This window comes from Desmodus rotundus, chromosome 13, assembly GCF_022682495.2.
Source record: "Desmodus rotundus isolate HL8 chromosome 13, HLdesRot8A.1, whole genome shotgun sequence".
In the NCBI taxonomy this organism is placed as follows: domain Eukaryota; kingdom Metazoa; phylum Chordata; class Mammalia; order Chiroptera; family Phyllostomidae; genus Desmodus; species Desmodus rotundus.
In genome coordinates, this window is record NC_071399.1 from 49,017,899 (window position 1) to 49,037,445 (window position 19,547).

Here is a 19,547-nt window from a genome sequence, read left to right on the forward strand (position 1 = left end):
TAAGACAAATGAATTAATCTACAGTTTTAAATTTATTTGTGGTAATAGACCTCCATGAGAATCAACACAAGCTATAGTCCTTCTCCTCAGAAAGATACAAATACAATCATGCATACACAATTTTACCAAAAATATTAAGGTGTTCACAGACTACCCAGAGCTCATTAGTGGATTCTAAGGATCTACAAAATGCTCGGGCTAAGAATCCATAAATCAGATTGACCTTAAAATTGTATCTATATCTAAAAACCATATGATTCTAATCTAATACCAAATAAAATATTGTATCAAGATCATAAAACTTAAATTTAAAAATATTTCAAATTAAATAGCAAGCAATTTACAGTAAAGATATAAAAATTTACATACGTACATCTATGCATCTGTACAATTTGGAGAGACACACAAGAGTTCGTCGAACAGTAGGATACCACATTCCATGAAGATCTGCTGGAGAAATTGTGGTCTGTGGTCTAGGATTCAAAGATTCTGTTGAACCTAAAAACCCAAATGGAAAAGAAAACACATTTCACACACACATAGATTTATCTTACTTGCATAGCAACTATAAACTGTTCTTGCTAAACAGCATGTACTAGAGGCATCCCTTTTCTCTAGTCCCACCTTTAATCAGAAATGCCGTAAGAAATTTAATGACAGATGAGATATAACACATATGTATATATGTAAGCATTCATGTGTGTTCTCACATACTCAACCTGCTTTTCCCAAACTGTGATCTAAATAATCTTTATGCAATAAATGAACAGTATACACATGTTACAGAATACCATGCTGCTATTAAAAAGGAGGCAGATCTATATGCAGTCACATGGAAGCAAGTGGGAGCCAATGGGGGAGGGGGATGACAAGCAAACAAAGCAATGTTAAACAGGAAGATTAATCAAAGCTGGTTTGTCTGACAGCCTGCCTTCTGTGCTCTAAGCCACAGGTGGCAAACGCAAGGTCTGAGGGCCGAATCCAGTCCTCCACCTTGTTTAATCCGGCCCTGCACCCTGTTTTTACCTGGTGGCAATGCTAAGCTCTCGCTTAACTGTTAAGGAGTAGTTACATTTATACAGTCCTAACATTACATTCGGCCCTTTGAAGGCAACCTCGAGGCTGACATGCCCCCAGGGAGAATGAGTTTGACATCCCTGCTCTAAGCTATATCATTCACAGACCTTCCCAATTCCAAAGACATTACTTCCATCCCTCAACCACTTACCTCGCAGATTTTCTTATGACTTCCTTTCAGAATGACTTTTTAATTACTTTCTACGGACTTTGTTATTACTATTCTCACCTCCTAATTATTAAATCTTAGAATCCTACTTTCTGACAATATCTTTGTGATTTCCCATTTCTCACCTGTTTACTCAAAATAACACTGCCAACTTCTCTTCCTTGGCTTCAATCATAGCCTAGCCCCTTGCCTGCTTCTGATCTCTCTGGCTACTCTCAGTGAACCCACTACACTCCTCTACCTCATTTGCTCCTTAACATCAGCATCTGCTAAGGCACTCTCCCCAGACTTCTGCTATCACGACTCTACTCTCTGTCCTGGAGTGATCTTATATAATTATATAATAAGCCCAAAGCATCAACTACCCCTCTATCTTTATCTCTAAACAAGTCCCTCTTTATAGCTCTAGAGTAGTACTGTCCAATAGAAATACACTGTGAGCTACAGATGTAACATTAAAATGCCACATGGAAAAAAAGTAAAAAGAAACAAAATTAATTTTAATATATTTTATTTAATTCAATATATCCAAAACATCATCACTGTAACATGTAATCAATGTAGAAATTACTAATAAGATATTTTCCATTCTTTAGATCATATTAAGTCTTTGAAATCTAGGGTGTATTTTACACACTCATGGCACATTCAGACTAGCTACAATTCACATACTCAATGGCAGGTGGCTGCCATACTGGACAACACAGCTTTAGATTCATATAACATGGATGCTCTCTGTAGTTCCACATGGACCTTACTCAATCCTTCTCAGCCCCCAACCTAGTGTGTCATTAAATTCTGTTGATTCAAACTTCAACCATATCCTTCATCTATACACTTCTCTCCATCCCCCAGTCACACCTTGGTTCAAACCACCTCTCTTTCAAAAGAAACTATCTCCTAAACAGTCTCTATAGTTCTGCCAACATTTTACCCTATTCTAAAGCCAGGTATCTGTTAAAGAATAGGCTTTGCGAAGGAAAGGGAAAACATGCAAGGCCAGGGCTGGTAAGGCAGAAATGTATTCTAGTCTCTCCAACAACTCTTCAAAAGATTTACTAGGATTAAGATATATACTAGGACTAAGATACATACTAGAACCAAGATACATACTAGTACCACGATGTACTCTAGGACGTGGCATGGATTCAATTTCAGAGGACAAAACTTCAACCTCCTATGGGTCTCTCTTCCTAGCAAGCATAATAAAATGGCTTTGTCAGATGGGGAATACCCAGGCTGCTTGGCAATCTGTATTTGGGGTACCAACTGTTTATAGAATTGACTCAATACTTGATGATGCCCTAAACCTGGGGATTTGGGTGTAGCTAGGTCTCTTTAAAGTTCATGGAGTTTCAGTGTCTCCCACTCCTAGCCAGTCCTATGAGGAGCTGAGCATTAGTGTTACCTTTAGAGGTGGGGGATTTGGGAGAGAAAGGATGCCATACTTCCCATCGAGCTTTTTGTCTAGGTAACTCATGAGTACCCAGGGCTATTCTTGGACAAATTTATTCCTTGCATAACACGCACCCCAGTCCAAGTTATCCCATACATTTCTGTTACTTTTTTAATACCAGTCCTAGGCACTCAATACATTTATAAAATGCAAATCCAATGGTACAGTTACCCTGGTACACTATATTATATTAACTAGAAGTTCAAAGCCCAAGAGACATCAAACACCCTATCATAATGTGGCCTGATTTACCTGTTCCTACTACAATACAAACAGCCTATGCCCAAGCACACCAAACAACTTGACTTCCCCAAATCAGCCAGTCTTCCAATCCTGCTTGCCATCCACCATGCTATTCTATCTTAACCTTACTTCAGCTGTCTTTCTCAAACTCACCTTTATAACCTCTACAGTTTTCAGACAACATACCTCTCACTGAATCCACCTTCTCGTACTCAAATTTCATCTCCCTTCATAATTTTGATGCCCCTCTGCCATGGTCCAAGAGTGCCTTTGTGCATACCTTTAACATGTCACAACTGAATTATGCCTGTGTTTGTCAATCTCCCCTGACTAAAGTGTGAGCTCCACAAAAGCACAAGCTGTTTTTCATGCCTGGGATATGACATGTCCTCAATAAAAGTTTTTTAAAAGAGTAAATAAAAGTTGGAAGTTAAAGCATTATAACATACCAGATTTTGTCAGATTATTAGACTTTGTTTCTTCTAACTGAACATCCGAAAAGGAAGCTTCTAAAGGTACCTTCTTCTGTTCATCTTTTAAACTCTGTGCAATTTGCTATACAGAGAAATCAGAAGAAACATTAAACTGTAGTCTTCAGCTATTTGGCAATATGAACATGTTCTTCCCTTAAAGTTAAAAAATAATAATTAATCAATGGATTACTTAAGAGAACTATGCCAAAACAGTACATGGAGATGAAAAAGTTAAATTATTATAGAGTGTCTATGTTCTACTAAGCTACCCAAAATAAAATAAATTTAAATAGAAATCAGGAGAGAGAAAGTTTAAGCAAACATTCTAAAAACAGTAAGTAAGACCATAAACTAAATAGGCTGCCATAGTTCAAGCTTTAAGACAAACATACCGATCCCCACACATTTACCAGTGTAGGCACTGAAACAGGTTAAGGTAAAATGCTGGTGAGGATTTGGAGCAACAGGAAGGGGCTGGTACACACACATATCTCTCTTTGCTATGTCAGCTGAGAAGTCCCAGAGGCACCAACAGCCCATAGTAATGAGTGCACTTAGCACCCAGATCTTGGTTTCTAATACTACTCCCCAATAAAAGGAGTCAGGATTCCTTGAAGAAATGGCCAATTCTAGAGCTGAGGAAGGAAAAAGTAACGATGAACCTGGAGCATCTTGTAGTACCAGGTAGTGAGAAAGTACTCAGAAGAGAAAAAAAAAAAAAAAAAGCAAAAGAAACACTACATTGAAGGGATATGTCAAAGCAACATAAGAACCAAGTGAAAGAGCTCCCAATGACCAAAGATGAAACTATTTAAGCAACAAAATAAAGGAACAGTGAACTATAATCCCAAATATAAAATAAATCTCCATGAGTTCACACTGATATCAAGAGAATGAGTGAATGAATGAATGAATGAATGCAAATCTCCCAAATACTTTATATTCCAAATACTTTATACAGATTCTCTGCCCTCAAGAAGTAGAGCATAACTCCCCACTCCTTAAGTAGGACCTGAACACAGAGCTTCCTTCTAAAGAGGAGAGTATAGAAGAGGTGGAAAAAGAGCAACTTTCCAGTAGAGCCAGACAGCACTGCCTCAGCGAGGTGATCAAGGTCAACATAAACGGTGCTAAGTCATGCTGACAGTATTTACCCTTGATATGATGTGTTCAAAATGGTAATTTACCTCTACAGTTATCCTCTTAAAAAAACTGTAACAGCAGTCTAATCATGAGGAAAACATCAGAGAAACTCCAACAGAGAGGCATCTACAAAACACTCTAGTTCTCCTCTAAACCGTTAAAATCATCAAAAACAGGGAAGTCTGAAAAACTGTCACAACCAAGAGGATCCTAAGAAGATCAGAAACATAAATGTAACAGTATTATAAATGGGATACTGGAACAGAGAAAATCATTAGATAAAAACTAAGGAAATCTGAATAAACTATGGATTTTAGTTAATACCAATATATTTCTGGTTCATTAATTGTGTCAAATGCATCATACTAATGTAAGATGTTAATTAACAGATAAGAATGGGTATACTGGAACTCTATGTAGTATCTTCTCAATTTTTCTGTAAATCTAAAACTGTTCAAGAAATAATATGTATTTTTAAAAAAGAAGAGAGAATCAGGATGTGTGACATCCAGGAGAACAGAAATAGGATGATAACTTAACAAGCATGACTATTACAACTTGGTAACAAAAAATATGTTGATAAATATGGGCTACACTTAAGAAGAAATAGACTTCAATGTATTTCCCACTGACAGATTTAAGTATAGCAGCTCCTGCTATAAACCAATAATAATTAAGCAAGGATAGTTTATAAACGTGGCAAAACTTAGATTACATTTTTTTAAATGTTGAAAACATGTGATGACATAGCAAAGTTATTATTCACACAAACTGGATCAAGTTTTTTTAAAGATATTATTTATTTTTAGAGTGAGAGGAAGGGAAGAAAGGGAGAGAAACATTGATGTGTGAGAGAAACACTGATTGGCTGCCTCTCACATGCCCCCAACTGGGAACCTGGTCTGCAACTTAGGCATATGCCCTGACCGGGAATAAACTGGTAACCTTCCTCTTCCGGGGTGATACCCAACACATGGAGCCATGCCAGTCAGAGTTAGATCAAGTAATATGTTTTAATTACTTAAGAAATAGTTACCTTCTTATAGGTTAAGTGAACCTGTAAAAACAACACTTTTCATATTAAATTTTAATACAGAAAAGCAGACCATCAAAACTCATGTTTACTAATAAGCCAAATGTCTTATTTTTAAAAAATAATAAATAATTCAAATCATAGAAACAGAGAACAGATAGGTGGCTGCCAGGTGGGGATGGGTAGATGGGGAAAATGAGAAAAGGTAGTCAAAGGATATAAACTTGCAGTAATAAGTTCATTCTGGGGATCTAATGTACAGCATGGTGACTATAAGTAACAATACTGTACTTTATATTTGAAAGTTACTAAGATAGTAGATTTTTAAAGTTCTCACCACACACACAAAAAATATTGTTACTAAGTGCAGTGATGGATATGTTAACTAACCTTATTGCGGTAAATATTTCACAATGTATACATACCAAATAATGACATTGTATACCTTCAACTTATATAATGTTACATGTCAATTATATCTCAATCAAGCTGGAAAACATTTAAAATTAAAATTAAAAATTTTAACTGTAAGGTTGGACATTTTGCTCACTGACTTTCTGTCAAATGTTGTTTCTAAATATTTCAAAGGCTAAACAGTAACAGCCACTTTCTACTGTATGACTACTAAGTTAAGTGCTTTCTAGCCATTATCTCTACTCTCACAACCCTCCATGTCAGTACTGTTATGCCTATTTTACAAATAATGAAACATTCACAGAAGCTAAGCAACAGATATTGACAGAGCTAAAATTTGAACCTGTATCTGCCTTACTCTATTCTTCTCCTCATGCCATGCAAATGGCAGCCTTACCGTGGGCAAAATCTCCAGTCTAAAGAGATTAGCTCTAATTTAAAATCTTTAGATCTACAGTTGACAGTTACCTGATTGTACAGAGTACAGCCACTTTGGAAAACAGCTTGGCAAATGACGAAACACAAAGTTACTATATGACCTAGCAATTCTACTCCTATATATGTACATAGAGAAATAAAAACAGATGTCCACACAAAAATGTGTACATCAATGTTTATAGCAATATTTTCTGTAACAGCCAACCCAAGTGTCCATTGATGGACAAATAAATAAACAAAATGTAATATATCCATACAATGGAATATTATCCAGCCATAAAAAGGAATGAAGTACTAATAATACATGCTACAACATGGATGAACCATGAAAACATGCTAAATGAAAGATGTCACAAAAGACCACATAGTATATGATTCCATTCATATGAAATGTACAGAACAGGACAATCTATGGAGAGAAATTAGTGTTTGCCTATGGCTGGTATAGGAACTTGATAGCTAAAGGTTAGAGGGTTTCTTTCTCAGATGATGAAAATGGTCTAAAAATGGTGATGGTTGCACATATCTGTGAACCTATTAAAAACCGCTGAATTATAAACTTTAAATTGAGTGAATTATAAATTGTACTTCTATAAAGCTGATTAAGAAAAAAGATAGAAGTACTCAAAGATTAGAGTGACATGTTGAAAGGACAAAGAAGCCAATCCAAAGGGGCTTCCACTCATCAAACGTGGGACAATTTTAAGCATCAAAAAGAATAATTATGGCAATGAATCATAAGGACTTTTTTTTAAATTACATTTTTAAAGTCCATAACTATAGAGAGACAGGGGTAGGAAAAGGAGGGAGGAAGGGAAAATAAGTCTTAATAGCAGAAGGCTAACTAATAAATGTAGAGAAAATGGCAGGTATAAAAATCACCATTTGCTACCCTCAAAGTACTATCAGGGGTGTCCGACCTTTTGGCATCTCTGGGCCACACTGGAAGAAGAGAAGTTGTCTGGGCCACACACATTGCAACATGTAATCAACAAATATATATATGTTTTAAGTAAATTTATGATTTTGTGTCAGGCCACATTCACAGCCATCCAGGGCCATATACAGCCTGCAGGCTGCAGGTTGGACACCCCTGACTGGTTCAGTCAAGAATTGTTAAAGTTGCAAAAACCATTGGGTGAAAAGATGTTGGGGAACTCATATAATCTCAAAATATGATCCCATCATTTCTTACTCAAAGGAAGTAATGAACTTTTATAATGAAGAGTTAGCAGTCACTACCTTAACAAATACTGGAAAAACCCAACATTATATACCCCTCATATAGTGAAGTCAGAAGTACACGTCAACTATGTAGTATTCTTACCAAAAAACCAAAAAGTGTTTAACCTGAATCTCAACATGAGGAAACCAGATCCTGAATGTACTATACTCTACAATAAAACTGGCTTCATCTCTTCAAAAATGTCTATGTCCTGGGTGGTGGGGGGTTGGGGGGGGGGGTGCTATAGGGAAGCAGGGGAAAAAAGGAGGAAAAATTCTAGTTTTGATTTAAGGAGACATAATGTTCAAATGCAACACAGTAACCTTGATTAGATTCAACTTTTTCTATTTTTGATTCAAAAAAGACTATGTCAAGAACTTCCAGCCAAGCTGGGGCATAGGTATCTACCCTTTGCCTCCTCCACAACCAAAAGAAGGACAAAAAAATTTAAAAACAAAATATAACCAGAACTGCTGAAAATCAAACTGTATGGAAGTCGGACAACCAAGGAGTTAAAGAAGAAACATTTATCCAGACTTATAGGAGGGGCAGAGATGGGCAGCCAGGATGGAGAAGACTTACTGCAAGGAGGCAGCTGGAGAACCAGAGTGCACAAGGCAGAGCGGATGGCAGAGCAGGTGGTCCCACATTTGTGTGCAGATAAACCAAAAGGAACAACTGGGGAGCAAGACAGACCAAGCAACCCAGGGTTTCAGTGCGGGGAAATAAAGCCTCAAAACCTCTGACTGTAAAACCCTGTGGGGATTGAGGCACCAGGAGAAACTCCCAGCCTCACAGGAGAGTTTGTTGGAGAGACCCATGGGGTCCTACAATGCACACAAAACCACCTGCCCAGGAATCAGCACCAGAAGGGCCCAATTTGCTTCTGAGTAAAGGCAGAAGTGACTGAAAGCCAACTGAGCGCTGAGCAAGTGGCATTGTTCCCTCTTGGACCCCTCCCCCACATACTGTGCCATAACGCAGCAATGGGTTGCTCTGCCCTGGTGAATACCTAAAGGCTCCACCCCTTACTACGTAACAGGCATGCTGAGACAAAAAAAAAATATGGCCCAAATGAAAGAACAGATCAAAGCTCCAGAAAAAATACAACTAAGTGATGAAGAGAGAGCCAACTTCCAGATGCAGAGTTAAAAACACTGGTAATCAGAATTCTCACAGAAATGGTTGAGTATGGTCACAAAATAAGAGGAAAAAGTGAAGGCTATGCAAAGTTAAATAAAGGAAAATGTACAGGAAATCAACAGTGAAGGGAAGGAAATTGGGACTCAAATCAACAGTTTGCAGCAGAAGGAATAAATGAATATTGAACCAGAACAGAATGAAGAAACAAGAATTCAAAAAAACAAGGAGAGGCTTAGGTACCGCTAGGACAACTTTAAATGTTCCAACACCTGAATCACAGGGGTACCAAAAGGAGAAGGGGAAGAGCAAGAAATTGAAAATTTATTTGAACAAATAATGAAGGAAAACTTCCCTAATCTGGCAAAGGAAATAGACTTCCAGGAAGTCCAGGAAGCTCAGAGAGTCCCAAAGAAGTTGGACCCAAGAAAGCACACACCAAGGCACACCATAATTACATTATCCAAGATTAAAGATAAGGAGAGAGTCTAAAAGCAGCAAGTGAAAAGGAAACAGATACCTACAAAGGAGTTCCCATAAAACTGTCAGCTGATTTCTCAAAAGAAACCTTGCAGGCAAGGAGCTGGAAAGAAGTATTCCAAGTCATGAAAGGCAAGGACCTACATCCAAGATTACTGTATCCAGCAAAGCTATCATTTAGAATGGAAGGGCAGACAAAGTGCTTCCCAGATAAGGTCATCATCACCAAGCCCTTATTATATGAAATGTTAAAGGAACTTATCTAAGAAAAAGGTCAAAACTATGAACAGTAAAATGACAACAAAGACAACTATCAACAACCAAACCTAAAAAAAACAAAAACACAAAAACTAAGCAAACAACTAGAACAGGAAGAGACTCACAGAAATGGAGGTCACATGGAGGGTTATCAGTGGGGAGGGAGAGGGGGAGGGGAGAGAATGAGGGAAAAGGTACAGGGAATAAGAAGCATAAATGGTAGGAACAAAATAGGGGGAGGTTAAGAATAGTATAGGAAATGGAGAAGCCAAAGAACTTATATGTACGACCCATGGACATGAACTAAGGTGGGGAAATGATGGTGGGAGAAAGGGTACAGGGCGGAGGGGAATAAAGGGGAGAAAAAAATGGGACAACTCTAACAGCATAATCAATAAAATATATTTTTTAAAAAGGGGCTATGACCCAGGTGGGGGGAGGGTTGCAGGGGAAAAGGGAGGAAAAAGTCTGGTTTTGATTTAAGGAGACATAAAATTCAAATGCAACATAGTAATCTTAAGTGGATTCCACCTTTTCAATTTTGGGGTCCAGTTAGAAGAACAACGGGGGAAATCTGAATATGGACTGTATATAAATAATACTCTTGAATAAATGTTAATTTTCTTAGATGTAAAATCTTCATTCTGATTATGTAGAGAATGTTTTCATTCTTAGGAGATTAATAACTGAAGTACTCAGGAGTGAAGTATCATAATGTCTCTATTTTCAAATAGTTGAGCAAAAAACATAGAACTTAAGTAAATGTGATAAGACATTAACTGGTGAATCTGAATAAATTTGAGATTCAATGGAATATTAATGATATTAGGGAACTATAAGTAATGTTTTTAGGTATGATCATTGTATTATGGTTGTGTTAAAAATAAAAAAATAAGAGTGCCCCTACCGTATAGTTACCTACTAAAATATTTACTAATGAAATGATGTTTAGAATTTGCTCTAAGATAACCAACAGTGGGGAGGGGAAGTAAGAGCATTCTAAGTGAAACAAGATTGGCCATGTTGAAGCTGGGGTAATATGTAGTATTTCGTTATGTTAATTCTCTCTACTTTTGCTTATATTTGAAAATACCATTTAAAAATTCTAGGACCAAATTCTGTTTTAGCACTAATATCCTAGGCATTATTTAAACTCTGTCCATCACTCAATGGAAAATCAGTGAGGTAAACCTAAGTCTTCAAACCATAAATTGAACATCAGTACTGTATAGTTTTAAGGACGTGGTTACTATATGACCATCAATTATGGTGGCTCTTATATTATCAAACCTCGTCAATGCCACTTAAAAAGGAAAAAGAGAAATAGAGGAAGCATTAATTCAATTTAAAAATTGAGAATGCCTATTTCCTGAAAAAGGGAAGAGAACTGAATAGAATGTTTATAAAATATAACTTGAAGGACAGACAACCTAACAAACTTTTTCTGTTCAATTTTTTTATATTTTATTTCCTATGATTTTGTGGCAAGTTTATCATGATTGTACATTTCGAATGAGAATTACAAAGAAAAATCCTATTTTATCTTGTATAAAACATCCAACAGTTGTTAGGGGTGGGGGTAAGATCAGTAAGCAGTACCAACCTCCATCATTACTAACTTATCAGGATAGGCCAGATCTCCAGGAGCTGGTTTGTAGCCAGTGATGTCTGTCTGAATGTAGATGTGGGTTCGGTAAACAAGCCGCTCCTGTACATCTTCCAACATCTGCTTTACTCCAGCTGCAAATGCCCCTAGTTGTTCAGCTGATTTAAAAAAGTGCAATTATCCATTTCTTTGGATTTAGAAAAATACTTTCTTTAAAAAAGCAAAAATATTACTAAATTTGTTTAAGTGATAGTATGAACCACTTTTGCTTCACGGACTGTGGCTATATGTATTCTGTTTCAGTATGACTCAATGACCTTTGAAAAATTGAATAAATATCTCTTAATTTCCTCAAATTTAAAATTGGAAAATAAATTTTCCCTTATACTTTCTTCTGGGACTCTGTGAAATTATTTCTATTATTATTTCTATTATTAGTATGTATGAATAATATCTGACTTTTAAAGTGCTTTGTGCTTTTTAAGTTATACAGCTTCAGACCAATCCTGAGATAGAGCAAGACAATTTATTAATTGGATTGTCATCCTCATTTTAAAAATAAATTGAGTCCCATAGATATTAAATGATTTGTTAATGTTTTCACAAAGAAAAATGATTTAAAAATACGGTATGGCCCTGGCTGGTGTGGCTCAGTGGACTGAGCACTGGCCTGTGAGCCAAAGGATTGCTGGTTTGATTCCCAATCAGGGCACATGGCTGGGTTGCTGCCCAGGTCCCCAGTAGGAGGCACATAGGAGGCAACCACATGTTGATGTTTTTCTCCCTCTCTTTCTCCCTCCCTTCCCCTCTGTCTAAAAATAAATAAAGAAAAAAAATAAGATGACTTTAAATAGAATTTCTTCACTTCTAAGATGTCATCAATGTTCAGACACAACCAGTAATTCAGTAACAGCAAGGGCTAGGGAGTTAAGAGACACTACAAAATCATATGAATAGTCACATTAATTTTAAAAACCATCTTTAATTCAGAAACATTAAAATGTGAGAAAATGCCCTCCTTAATTTCAAATACACGAAAGAAACTGCAAAACTGCTATTTTCTGGAGCATTGGAGATCTTGTTTCCTGGCATATGTCGTCAGTTGGCTCAAATAAACTCACATAAAAATTCAAAAAAAATGAGATAATGTATGTCTTTGAATGAACTAAATGCAGTAGACTAAGAAACATTTGGAAGAGTAACAAACCTACAGTATCTCTTAAGGAAAGTCAAATAATCTCTGCCAGTAAAATGATTACTTGAAGGGTATTTTTTTAAAGGTACCTAAGTATCATTAGGAAAATCATTTTTAGGACAAATCAAATAGTGAGGAATGCATCACATGGATAAAGCAAAACTGTTACAGGGGACTGCTTTTATTTTTAATTTCAAAAAAAATGAATCATTACTATGTATGTTGAAATAATTCCTGTTTTTTAATCAAGAGCATACAATATAGTCAATTACTTTATGTATTCTGATAACAGTGTACTAGAAATGCCTAACAAAAAACTGATGGTCCATTCTCTTAATATTTCAAAAGCCAGAGAGAAAAGCAACTATTTTATTACTAATTGTGCCCAGTTTTTAAAATGCTTTCCCCATTTAATTTGTACATTTAGTCATAGAATAAGGTATGTCTTGATTCAAAAAAGGACAAGGCATCAACCCAGGCTTCAAAAATAGTAAATTTATGTAGGTGGTGGATAGGGGGAGAAAGAGCTAATTTTTTCAAATTCATTGAGCCACAAATAGACTTTAAAAGACCTTTGAAATTATCACTTCTACTTATTATTTACCATTGTTCTGTACATGATCTTCAAGAACCTCATTTTTAAGAATCCCACAAAGTTCCGAAAGAGTTTCTAAGTGAATAACATGAATGATCAATGGCCTGAAGACATCATACAATGACACACACAGTTTCTCCAAAAGTTCACTAAAATAAAGAAACAGAACACAGTTCAATAGTAAGCTTTTCAGTTTAAAAGGCATCTTTGATTTCTTCCAGGCAATAAACACAGTAAAAATCTACTGGAAAAATAGTATGGGGAACATTATACAGGTTCCGGCAGAAGTAATGTCTGCTTCAGCGTGGTCGATAGGGTAATAATGTGGATGTGATAATTTATAGTTTTAATTTGAACATTTCACCTAAAATGTCACATGGTATATTTGAGTATAATATTGTTATGTTACAGAATTACATGCTTATGATTTTGTAATAAAAGATTTGTAAGAAAAAAGGGGTGTTATTTGTGCCAGATCCTGCATAACGAGGAGTGAAAGGCTAAAAGGACCTCTATAAAGTGTCGTTTTAAAAGCCAAGAATCAATAAACAATCAGCAATCAATTCAAATTAGCTGCCCCAACCAAATGTCATTTCGTTACAACTTTTACTTTCTTCGGTAATAACTCTGTATATATTCTTTCAAAAATAAAAAAAAGTACTTCAACAGACTTATTTATCCTTTTATATTCTACATTGCTGTGAATCAAATGGTAACATTTTCCCCAGGAAAGATATGTTCAAAATTCTTGAAAACTTACAGATTTAGATAAACAAAATTCAAAGTACTCTGGACATACAAGTATAAACATTTGAAAAGTTATGTTGTCTATATTCTTCACATTGTCAATAGTATTCCTCTATATGAAGTATTTCATCCAAAGTGATCAACCCAATCAAAATCATAAAATACATTTGTCTGTTCCCCATTATGAGGGTCACAGTCTTGGAATGGCCAATATGAAGAATCCCAAAGTTACTAACAGTGGATCTGAAAGACACTTTGAGAAATATTTTTTAAAAGGATATTAAATAGTAACTGTATTTTTAAATGTCTTTCATTAGTTAGAATCACAGAATTTTTTAACTACAAGGATTTATATGGTTGGTGGTGATAAAGGGATCTAGATCCCAAGACTTATTAGTTCCCTACACAGGATTTTTATTATCATACCATACTGTCTCCATAATTACATTATAAACACTATGAAACCATGTTGGCCTTTAAATTACACATTTATCTTAAAATAAATAAGCACTGTCCCACTCAACAATATTCTGTTCACATACCTACAAAAATTAAAACACTCTGCCAGCTAATTTAAGAACACTCCAGTAATATAATAAGCCATTATGATCATTAGCAAATTGAATCTTAAAAACAAGAGTTAAACTCTGTGTACTACCTACTCTAATTTTGATGTTGGTTTTGTGAAAAATTCATTGTAAAGTTGGTGCTCATCCTGGCATACATGGACCATAAAGGCACAGCCACTGCGAATCTGCAGGAAACAAATACAGACCACCTAACAGTTAAAGACACACAACAATTCTAGCATTTAGGAAATAAAGCACACATTTTATTTGCGAAGAAATTATGTATGTATTTTCATAAAACAACTTACTGAACCTCAAAACAACAATTCTAGTGTTTAGGAAATAAAGCAAACATTTTATTTACAGAGAAATTATGTATACATTTTCATAAAACAACTTGCTGAAGCATAAAACAACTTACTGAAGCACAGAAAGAAAATGTGAATATGGATGATTTTTATTTTTTATGCTTTATTTTCTAAACTTTGACAATGAAAATAAATTACTTTTCTAGTTGAATATGGAGTACTTAAAAAAAGAATTTTTACATATTTTCTATTGTATAAATTAAAATCATACTAAACAAGAAAGTACTTCTGTAGCAAAACCTAAGATAAATCCACAAACTTTGAAACTTCACCATTCAGGGAACGATAGTTATTTGTGATTCTTCATACCTCAAAAAAAATATCAAAATGAAAATATTTTGCCCAACTGAATGCTAATTACTAAACTAGGTTTGTTATAACTAAAAAAAATTCTTTAAGTTACTTGATATGGAAACCAAAACTTATTTAGCCAGTATAGGTTCTAGGGTATCAAAATACTTCAGAGGAAGTTTAACATTAAACCAAAATAGGCAGAAACTTACCAAAGCACAGTGATCTCTGTTATTCTGGCTAGTTAACTCTGTTACAGTACTAGTAATACTAGGGCCCAAAAGGAACTGCCGCTGTTCAAGATAACACTGGTGGATATCATTTAGCAGCTGTTGGTATCTGATGAAAAGCAAGTGAGATGGGAGTATAAACTTTTGATTTCAGATATGTAAACTAAATCTGATCTTAAATCCCAGAATAGGATGCCAAACCTCTAAAGACTGATGGTCACCTCTCACTTACCCACATTAAATACTAGAAATATTTATATAACCTTTACCCTTTAACAAAAGATTCATCTTCCAGAAGTAGACATCTTATATCTACCCAAATGCGAAGAAATCCTGCTATGGGGAAAGAGAGGTGCCTTGCTGAAATGTACAGCACGGCAATTATAATTAATGATACTCATTGCATATTGGAAAGTTGCTAAAAGAATAAATCTTGTAAGTTCTCATCACAGGAAAAAAATAGTTCTGTAACAACGCATGGTAATAGATTTAAATATACTTACAATGGTGATTATATTAATCATTATGTTGTATACCTGAAACTAATAAGTTATACATCATTATATCTCAATAAACATAAGTAAATAAATAAATAAACAGAAAGATGCCTCGTACACTAACTACATCAGGTCCACAACCTTGCTTCCCAAAATAAGTTATGTACTATATGAAAAGGTTTGCATAGTATACAAGGTAACTGCTCAGATAATATCTGTGATATAACAGACTGGGGAAAATAGTACTACGAGAGGAAGGTAATTTGGAAACTGAAGAACTTCTAGGTACTCACTCAGGTATTTTTTCAGATCGCTGTTCTATTTGTTCAATAAGAGTCTGTAGGATAAAGAAAAACACATTAAAAGTCCATCTGTTTTAGTTATACTTTTAAGTACTTTCTGACTATAACACATGCTATTAGAAAATCTGTAAATACAAAAAAAGTTGAAACATAAAAATCACTTGAAATGCCACAAAAATAATCACAGTCAAAATAAATATTAAGGTTTTTTTATACATACACTATAGTTAGTATATTTTTCTTCATAAACAAAACTGGAATTATACTACACATTCAGCTTTATAATCTGCTTTTGAAAAATTAACACTTCTAAACATTTTCCTACTATTAAATAATTCTCAATATCAAATGAAAATATAAATAGAAAGCATTATCATAATACCTGGGCACCTAATAAACAACACTCAATGAATCATCATTATAAATATTATTTACGGCTACACAATATCCCCTTGAGTGGATATACCATAAAATCAACCATTCTTCTACTGTTAGACATCTTGGCTGTTTCTTCCCAATATGAGCCCAGTGGTTAAGAGCTCTGGGCCTAGAACAAAACTGAAGGGTTTGAGAGCCAGTTCCTGGTGGCTGTTCTCAGTCCAGGAGAGCTGGTTCATTACTCTGAGATTCCACTTTCCGTCATGCAAAGCTGGTATATTACTAGTCACCTACTTCTCAGTTGGGAATCCCCAACACTGGGTCATAAGAGATAAATATTTTTATACACTTCTGATTCATACTCCTAAAATGTTTTTGAGAAATTGTTTTACACCCCTATCAGCAGTACTTCCTGTCTTGCTATATCCTTAAAAGCATTACTGCACCTTAATGTGCCAGTTTCTAACAGACAAAAAAGATGCTACCTAACCTTAAATTGAATGTATTCTTCACTGAAGCTAAACATGAGGTCATATTTATTAACCATTTGTATTTTCTTTAAGTAATCAATCCCCTCAAGTCCACTATAAATCCAAGTAGTTTAAACTCAAATATCACCTTCATCTAGAAACATTCCCTCTGTGGCCTTAAGGCACCTCTAAGATAATGTCACGTAATGTGGAAGGACAATGCCTACCTTTCTTTCATTCATGTTCATTCTCCTGGTATAAGCAAAGGGACTAATGTACAGTAGTACTTCAAAAAGCTGACTAAATACATTTCATAGCAATATCCTATTTATGTCAACAGACTTACTCTGACTTTGGGGGCAGCAGCTCGAAATTTCACATAAAATAGTGTGAAGGCATTGTCTGCATTAGGTACAGATAAAGGATCCTAAAGAAACATGGGGGAGGACAGGGAAGCAAGATAATTAGCAAACAATTAAGTATTCAGAAAATGTGATACACACCATTTCAAATAGCTACTGCTTGGCTTATATACCAACCAAAAGCTTAGGGAGAAAAATCTCAAAGAAAGATTAATATCATTATTGCTACAAATAAAATACATTATGAGGCATCATCACTTCTCTTTATAACTAAAATTTACCCTATGTTACATGAATTTTGGTGGTAAACAGACCTGAATTCAGCTTCATACTAAAATCATTTACTGAGAGTAGGACATTTACCAAATAATCTCTCTGAGATTCAGAACATCCATTTAAATGGTGATGACATATAAAGTTGTTATGCAGCTCAATAGTGAAGCACTATACTTAGTTGGCAGGAGTGCTTATTAGATATTAGTCTCCTAACTTATCAAAAATTTTACAAAATAGAAAAGTTATATAGTTTGGCTGTTATGTCAGCTAAGAGCAAAGTGAATGGTAAAAATGCAACACAAAAATCAGTGGCTTTGAATTAAAATGATATTCCATGTTCTTTAGAAAATATGCTTAAAAATAAAATACATAATCTTTAAGGTTTTATCTTCTTAGCAAAGAAATGTGCTCAATGACTATCTGAGCTAACTCCACTCGTATTTTCTAACCTAACACTCTGCTAATTTCCCACCTATTATCTACTAGTATGCAAATGAGTAATTTGTTTGGTTCCTTCTTTTATACTAAGATTTCTCCTGAATATAAGCTCCACAAGGGCAGAGACCTTGCTAGCTCTTTTTCACTACTGTATAATTCCTAGCACAATGCCAAGCATTTAGGAGGCACTCATTAAAAATACATTTGCTAAACACAGAAAATTTAATTATCCATCAAATGTAAAGAAAAAATTTCAAATTATCCATCATACAAAGGTCTGTCCAGAAAATATCTAGCCATATATTATGAAAAAAAGAGACATTTATTGAAGAAGATACAAGACACAAGAAACATTGTACACAGGATATGACACCTCAGTCCCCTTCAAAGTCGGCACCTTGGGACCTCACATAGTTCTTCCAATCACCATCTGCTGGCCCCTCTTATTTTCCTGAATCTCATTGACTGTCTGAAATCTCTCCCCTTTCAAAGGTGATTTTAGTTTTGGGAAAAGCCAGAAGTTGCTGGGCACCAAATTTGGCTTGTAGGGGGGCTGAGTCACTTTAGTGATTTCATGTTTCACCAAAAACCTCTGAAAGAGATGTGATGCATGAGCAGGCGCATTGAGATGAAGGTGCCAATCATGTTGCCCATAGCTGCCATTTTCATCATACTGCATCTCTCAACCAACGAAGAACATTCAGATAGTACTTGTTAATTATTTGGCCTGGAGGGGTATACCCATGATGGACCACACCTTCCCAATCAAACATCAATTAACATGGTATTGATCTTGCTGCAACTTTGCCACACCTTCTTCAGGTGTGGAAAACCAGGCGACTTCCATTGTGACAACTGGGTCTTCGTTTCAGGATCACAGCTGTAGACCTACAATGCATCTCCAGTTATGAACTTCTTGAGGAAATTTGGTTCACTGGTAGTGGTTTGAATCAAGTTATTAGCAACTGCACCACTATGTTCTCTCTACTCTAGTAACAGAAGCCACAGAACACACTTTACCACGACATGCTTCATGCCGAGATCCTCTATCAAAATCTGGGACACAGTATTTTTTGGAATCCCCAAATCAGCTTCGAGTTCTTGCACTGTCAGTCGCTGATCTTTGTTGATTGCAGCCCATACACGTTCAACATTCTCACGTGTTCTGCTTGTTGCAGACCTTCCAGAACATGGATCACTTTCAACAGATTCTCAACCATCTTTGAAGCATTTGTGCCACACTTTTATTTGTGCTGCATTCATTGCATCATCCCAAAAGCCTCCTGAATAGTCCAAAGTTTCTGCAGAGGAAGGACCAAGCTTTACACAAAATCTGATGCAAATTCATTGCTCTACTTGCTCAGTCATTTTGAATGCCACAGCCACACAGTACACATGCTCACTCAATGGCACCTACCATGCCCACTGACTAGTACAGTGAGGTCATCCTTGTTCACACATGTGCATTCCAGTCCACTCTCTTTGGCTTCCAGGTTACACTAATGTTGCACAAACTGCTCTCACTTTATTAACAATGGCTGGACTTTTTCTGGACAGATCTTATATGTAATCCCACCATTCAGATAGAACCAGTTTTATTATTTTTGTGTATTCCCTTCCAAATTTTTCATGAAAATGGTAAGAAAATGTTTTAAAGGACAAATAGTTTGAATT

The 19,547-nt window shown here is 35.6% G+C and overlaps 1 protein-coding gene across 1 annotated transcript in view; it reads right to left on the minus strand.

Moving 5' to 3' along the window:
• COG3 (component of oligomeric golgi complex 3) overlaps positions 1–19,547 on the minus strand; it is an 80,556-nt gene that overhangs the window by 43,928 nt on the left and 17,081 nt on the right. The window contains exons 8-15 of the mRNA XM_024569630.4: positions 17,144–17,224; positions 15,941–15,984; positions 15,133–15,259; positions 14,355–14,446; positions 12,955–13,094; positions 11,153–11,313; positions 3,395–3,500; positions 374–498 (exon numbers count right to left, since the gene is read on the minus strand). Of these exons, the coding sequence (XP_024425398.2) occupies positions 374–498; positions 3,395–3,500; positions 11,153–11,313; positions 12,955–13,094; positions 14,355–14,446; positions 15,133–15,259; positions 15,941–15,984; positions 17,144–17,224 (876 nt within the window). The remainder of the gene's footprint in view (positions 1–373; positions 499–3,394; positions 3,501–11,152; positions 11,314–12,954; positions 13,095–14,354; positions 14,447–15,132; positions 15,260–15,940; positions 15,985–17,143; positions 17,225–19,547) is intronic.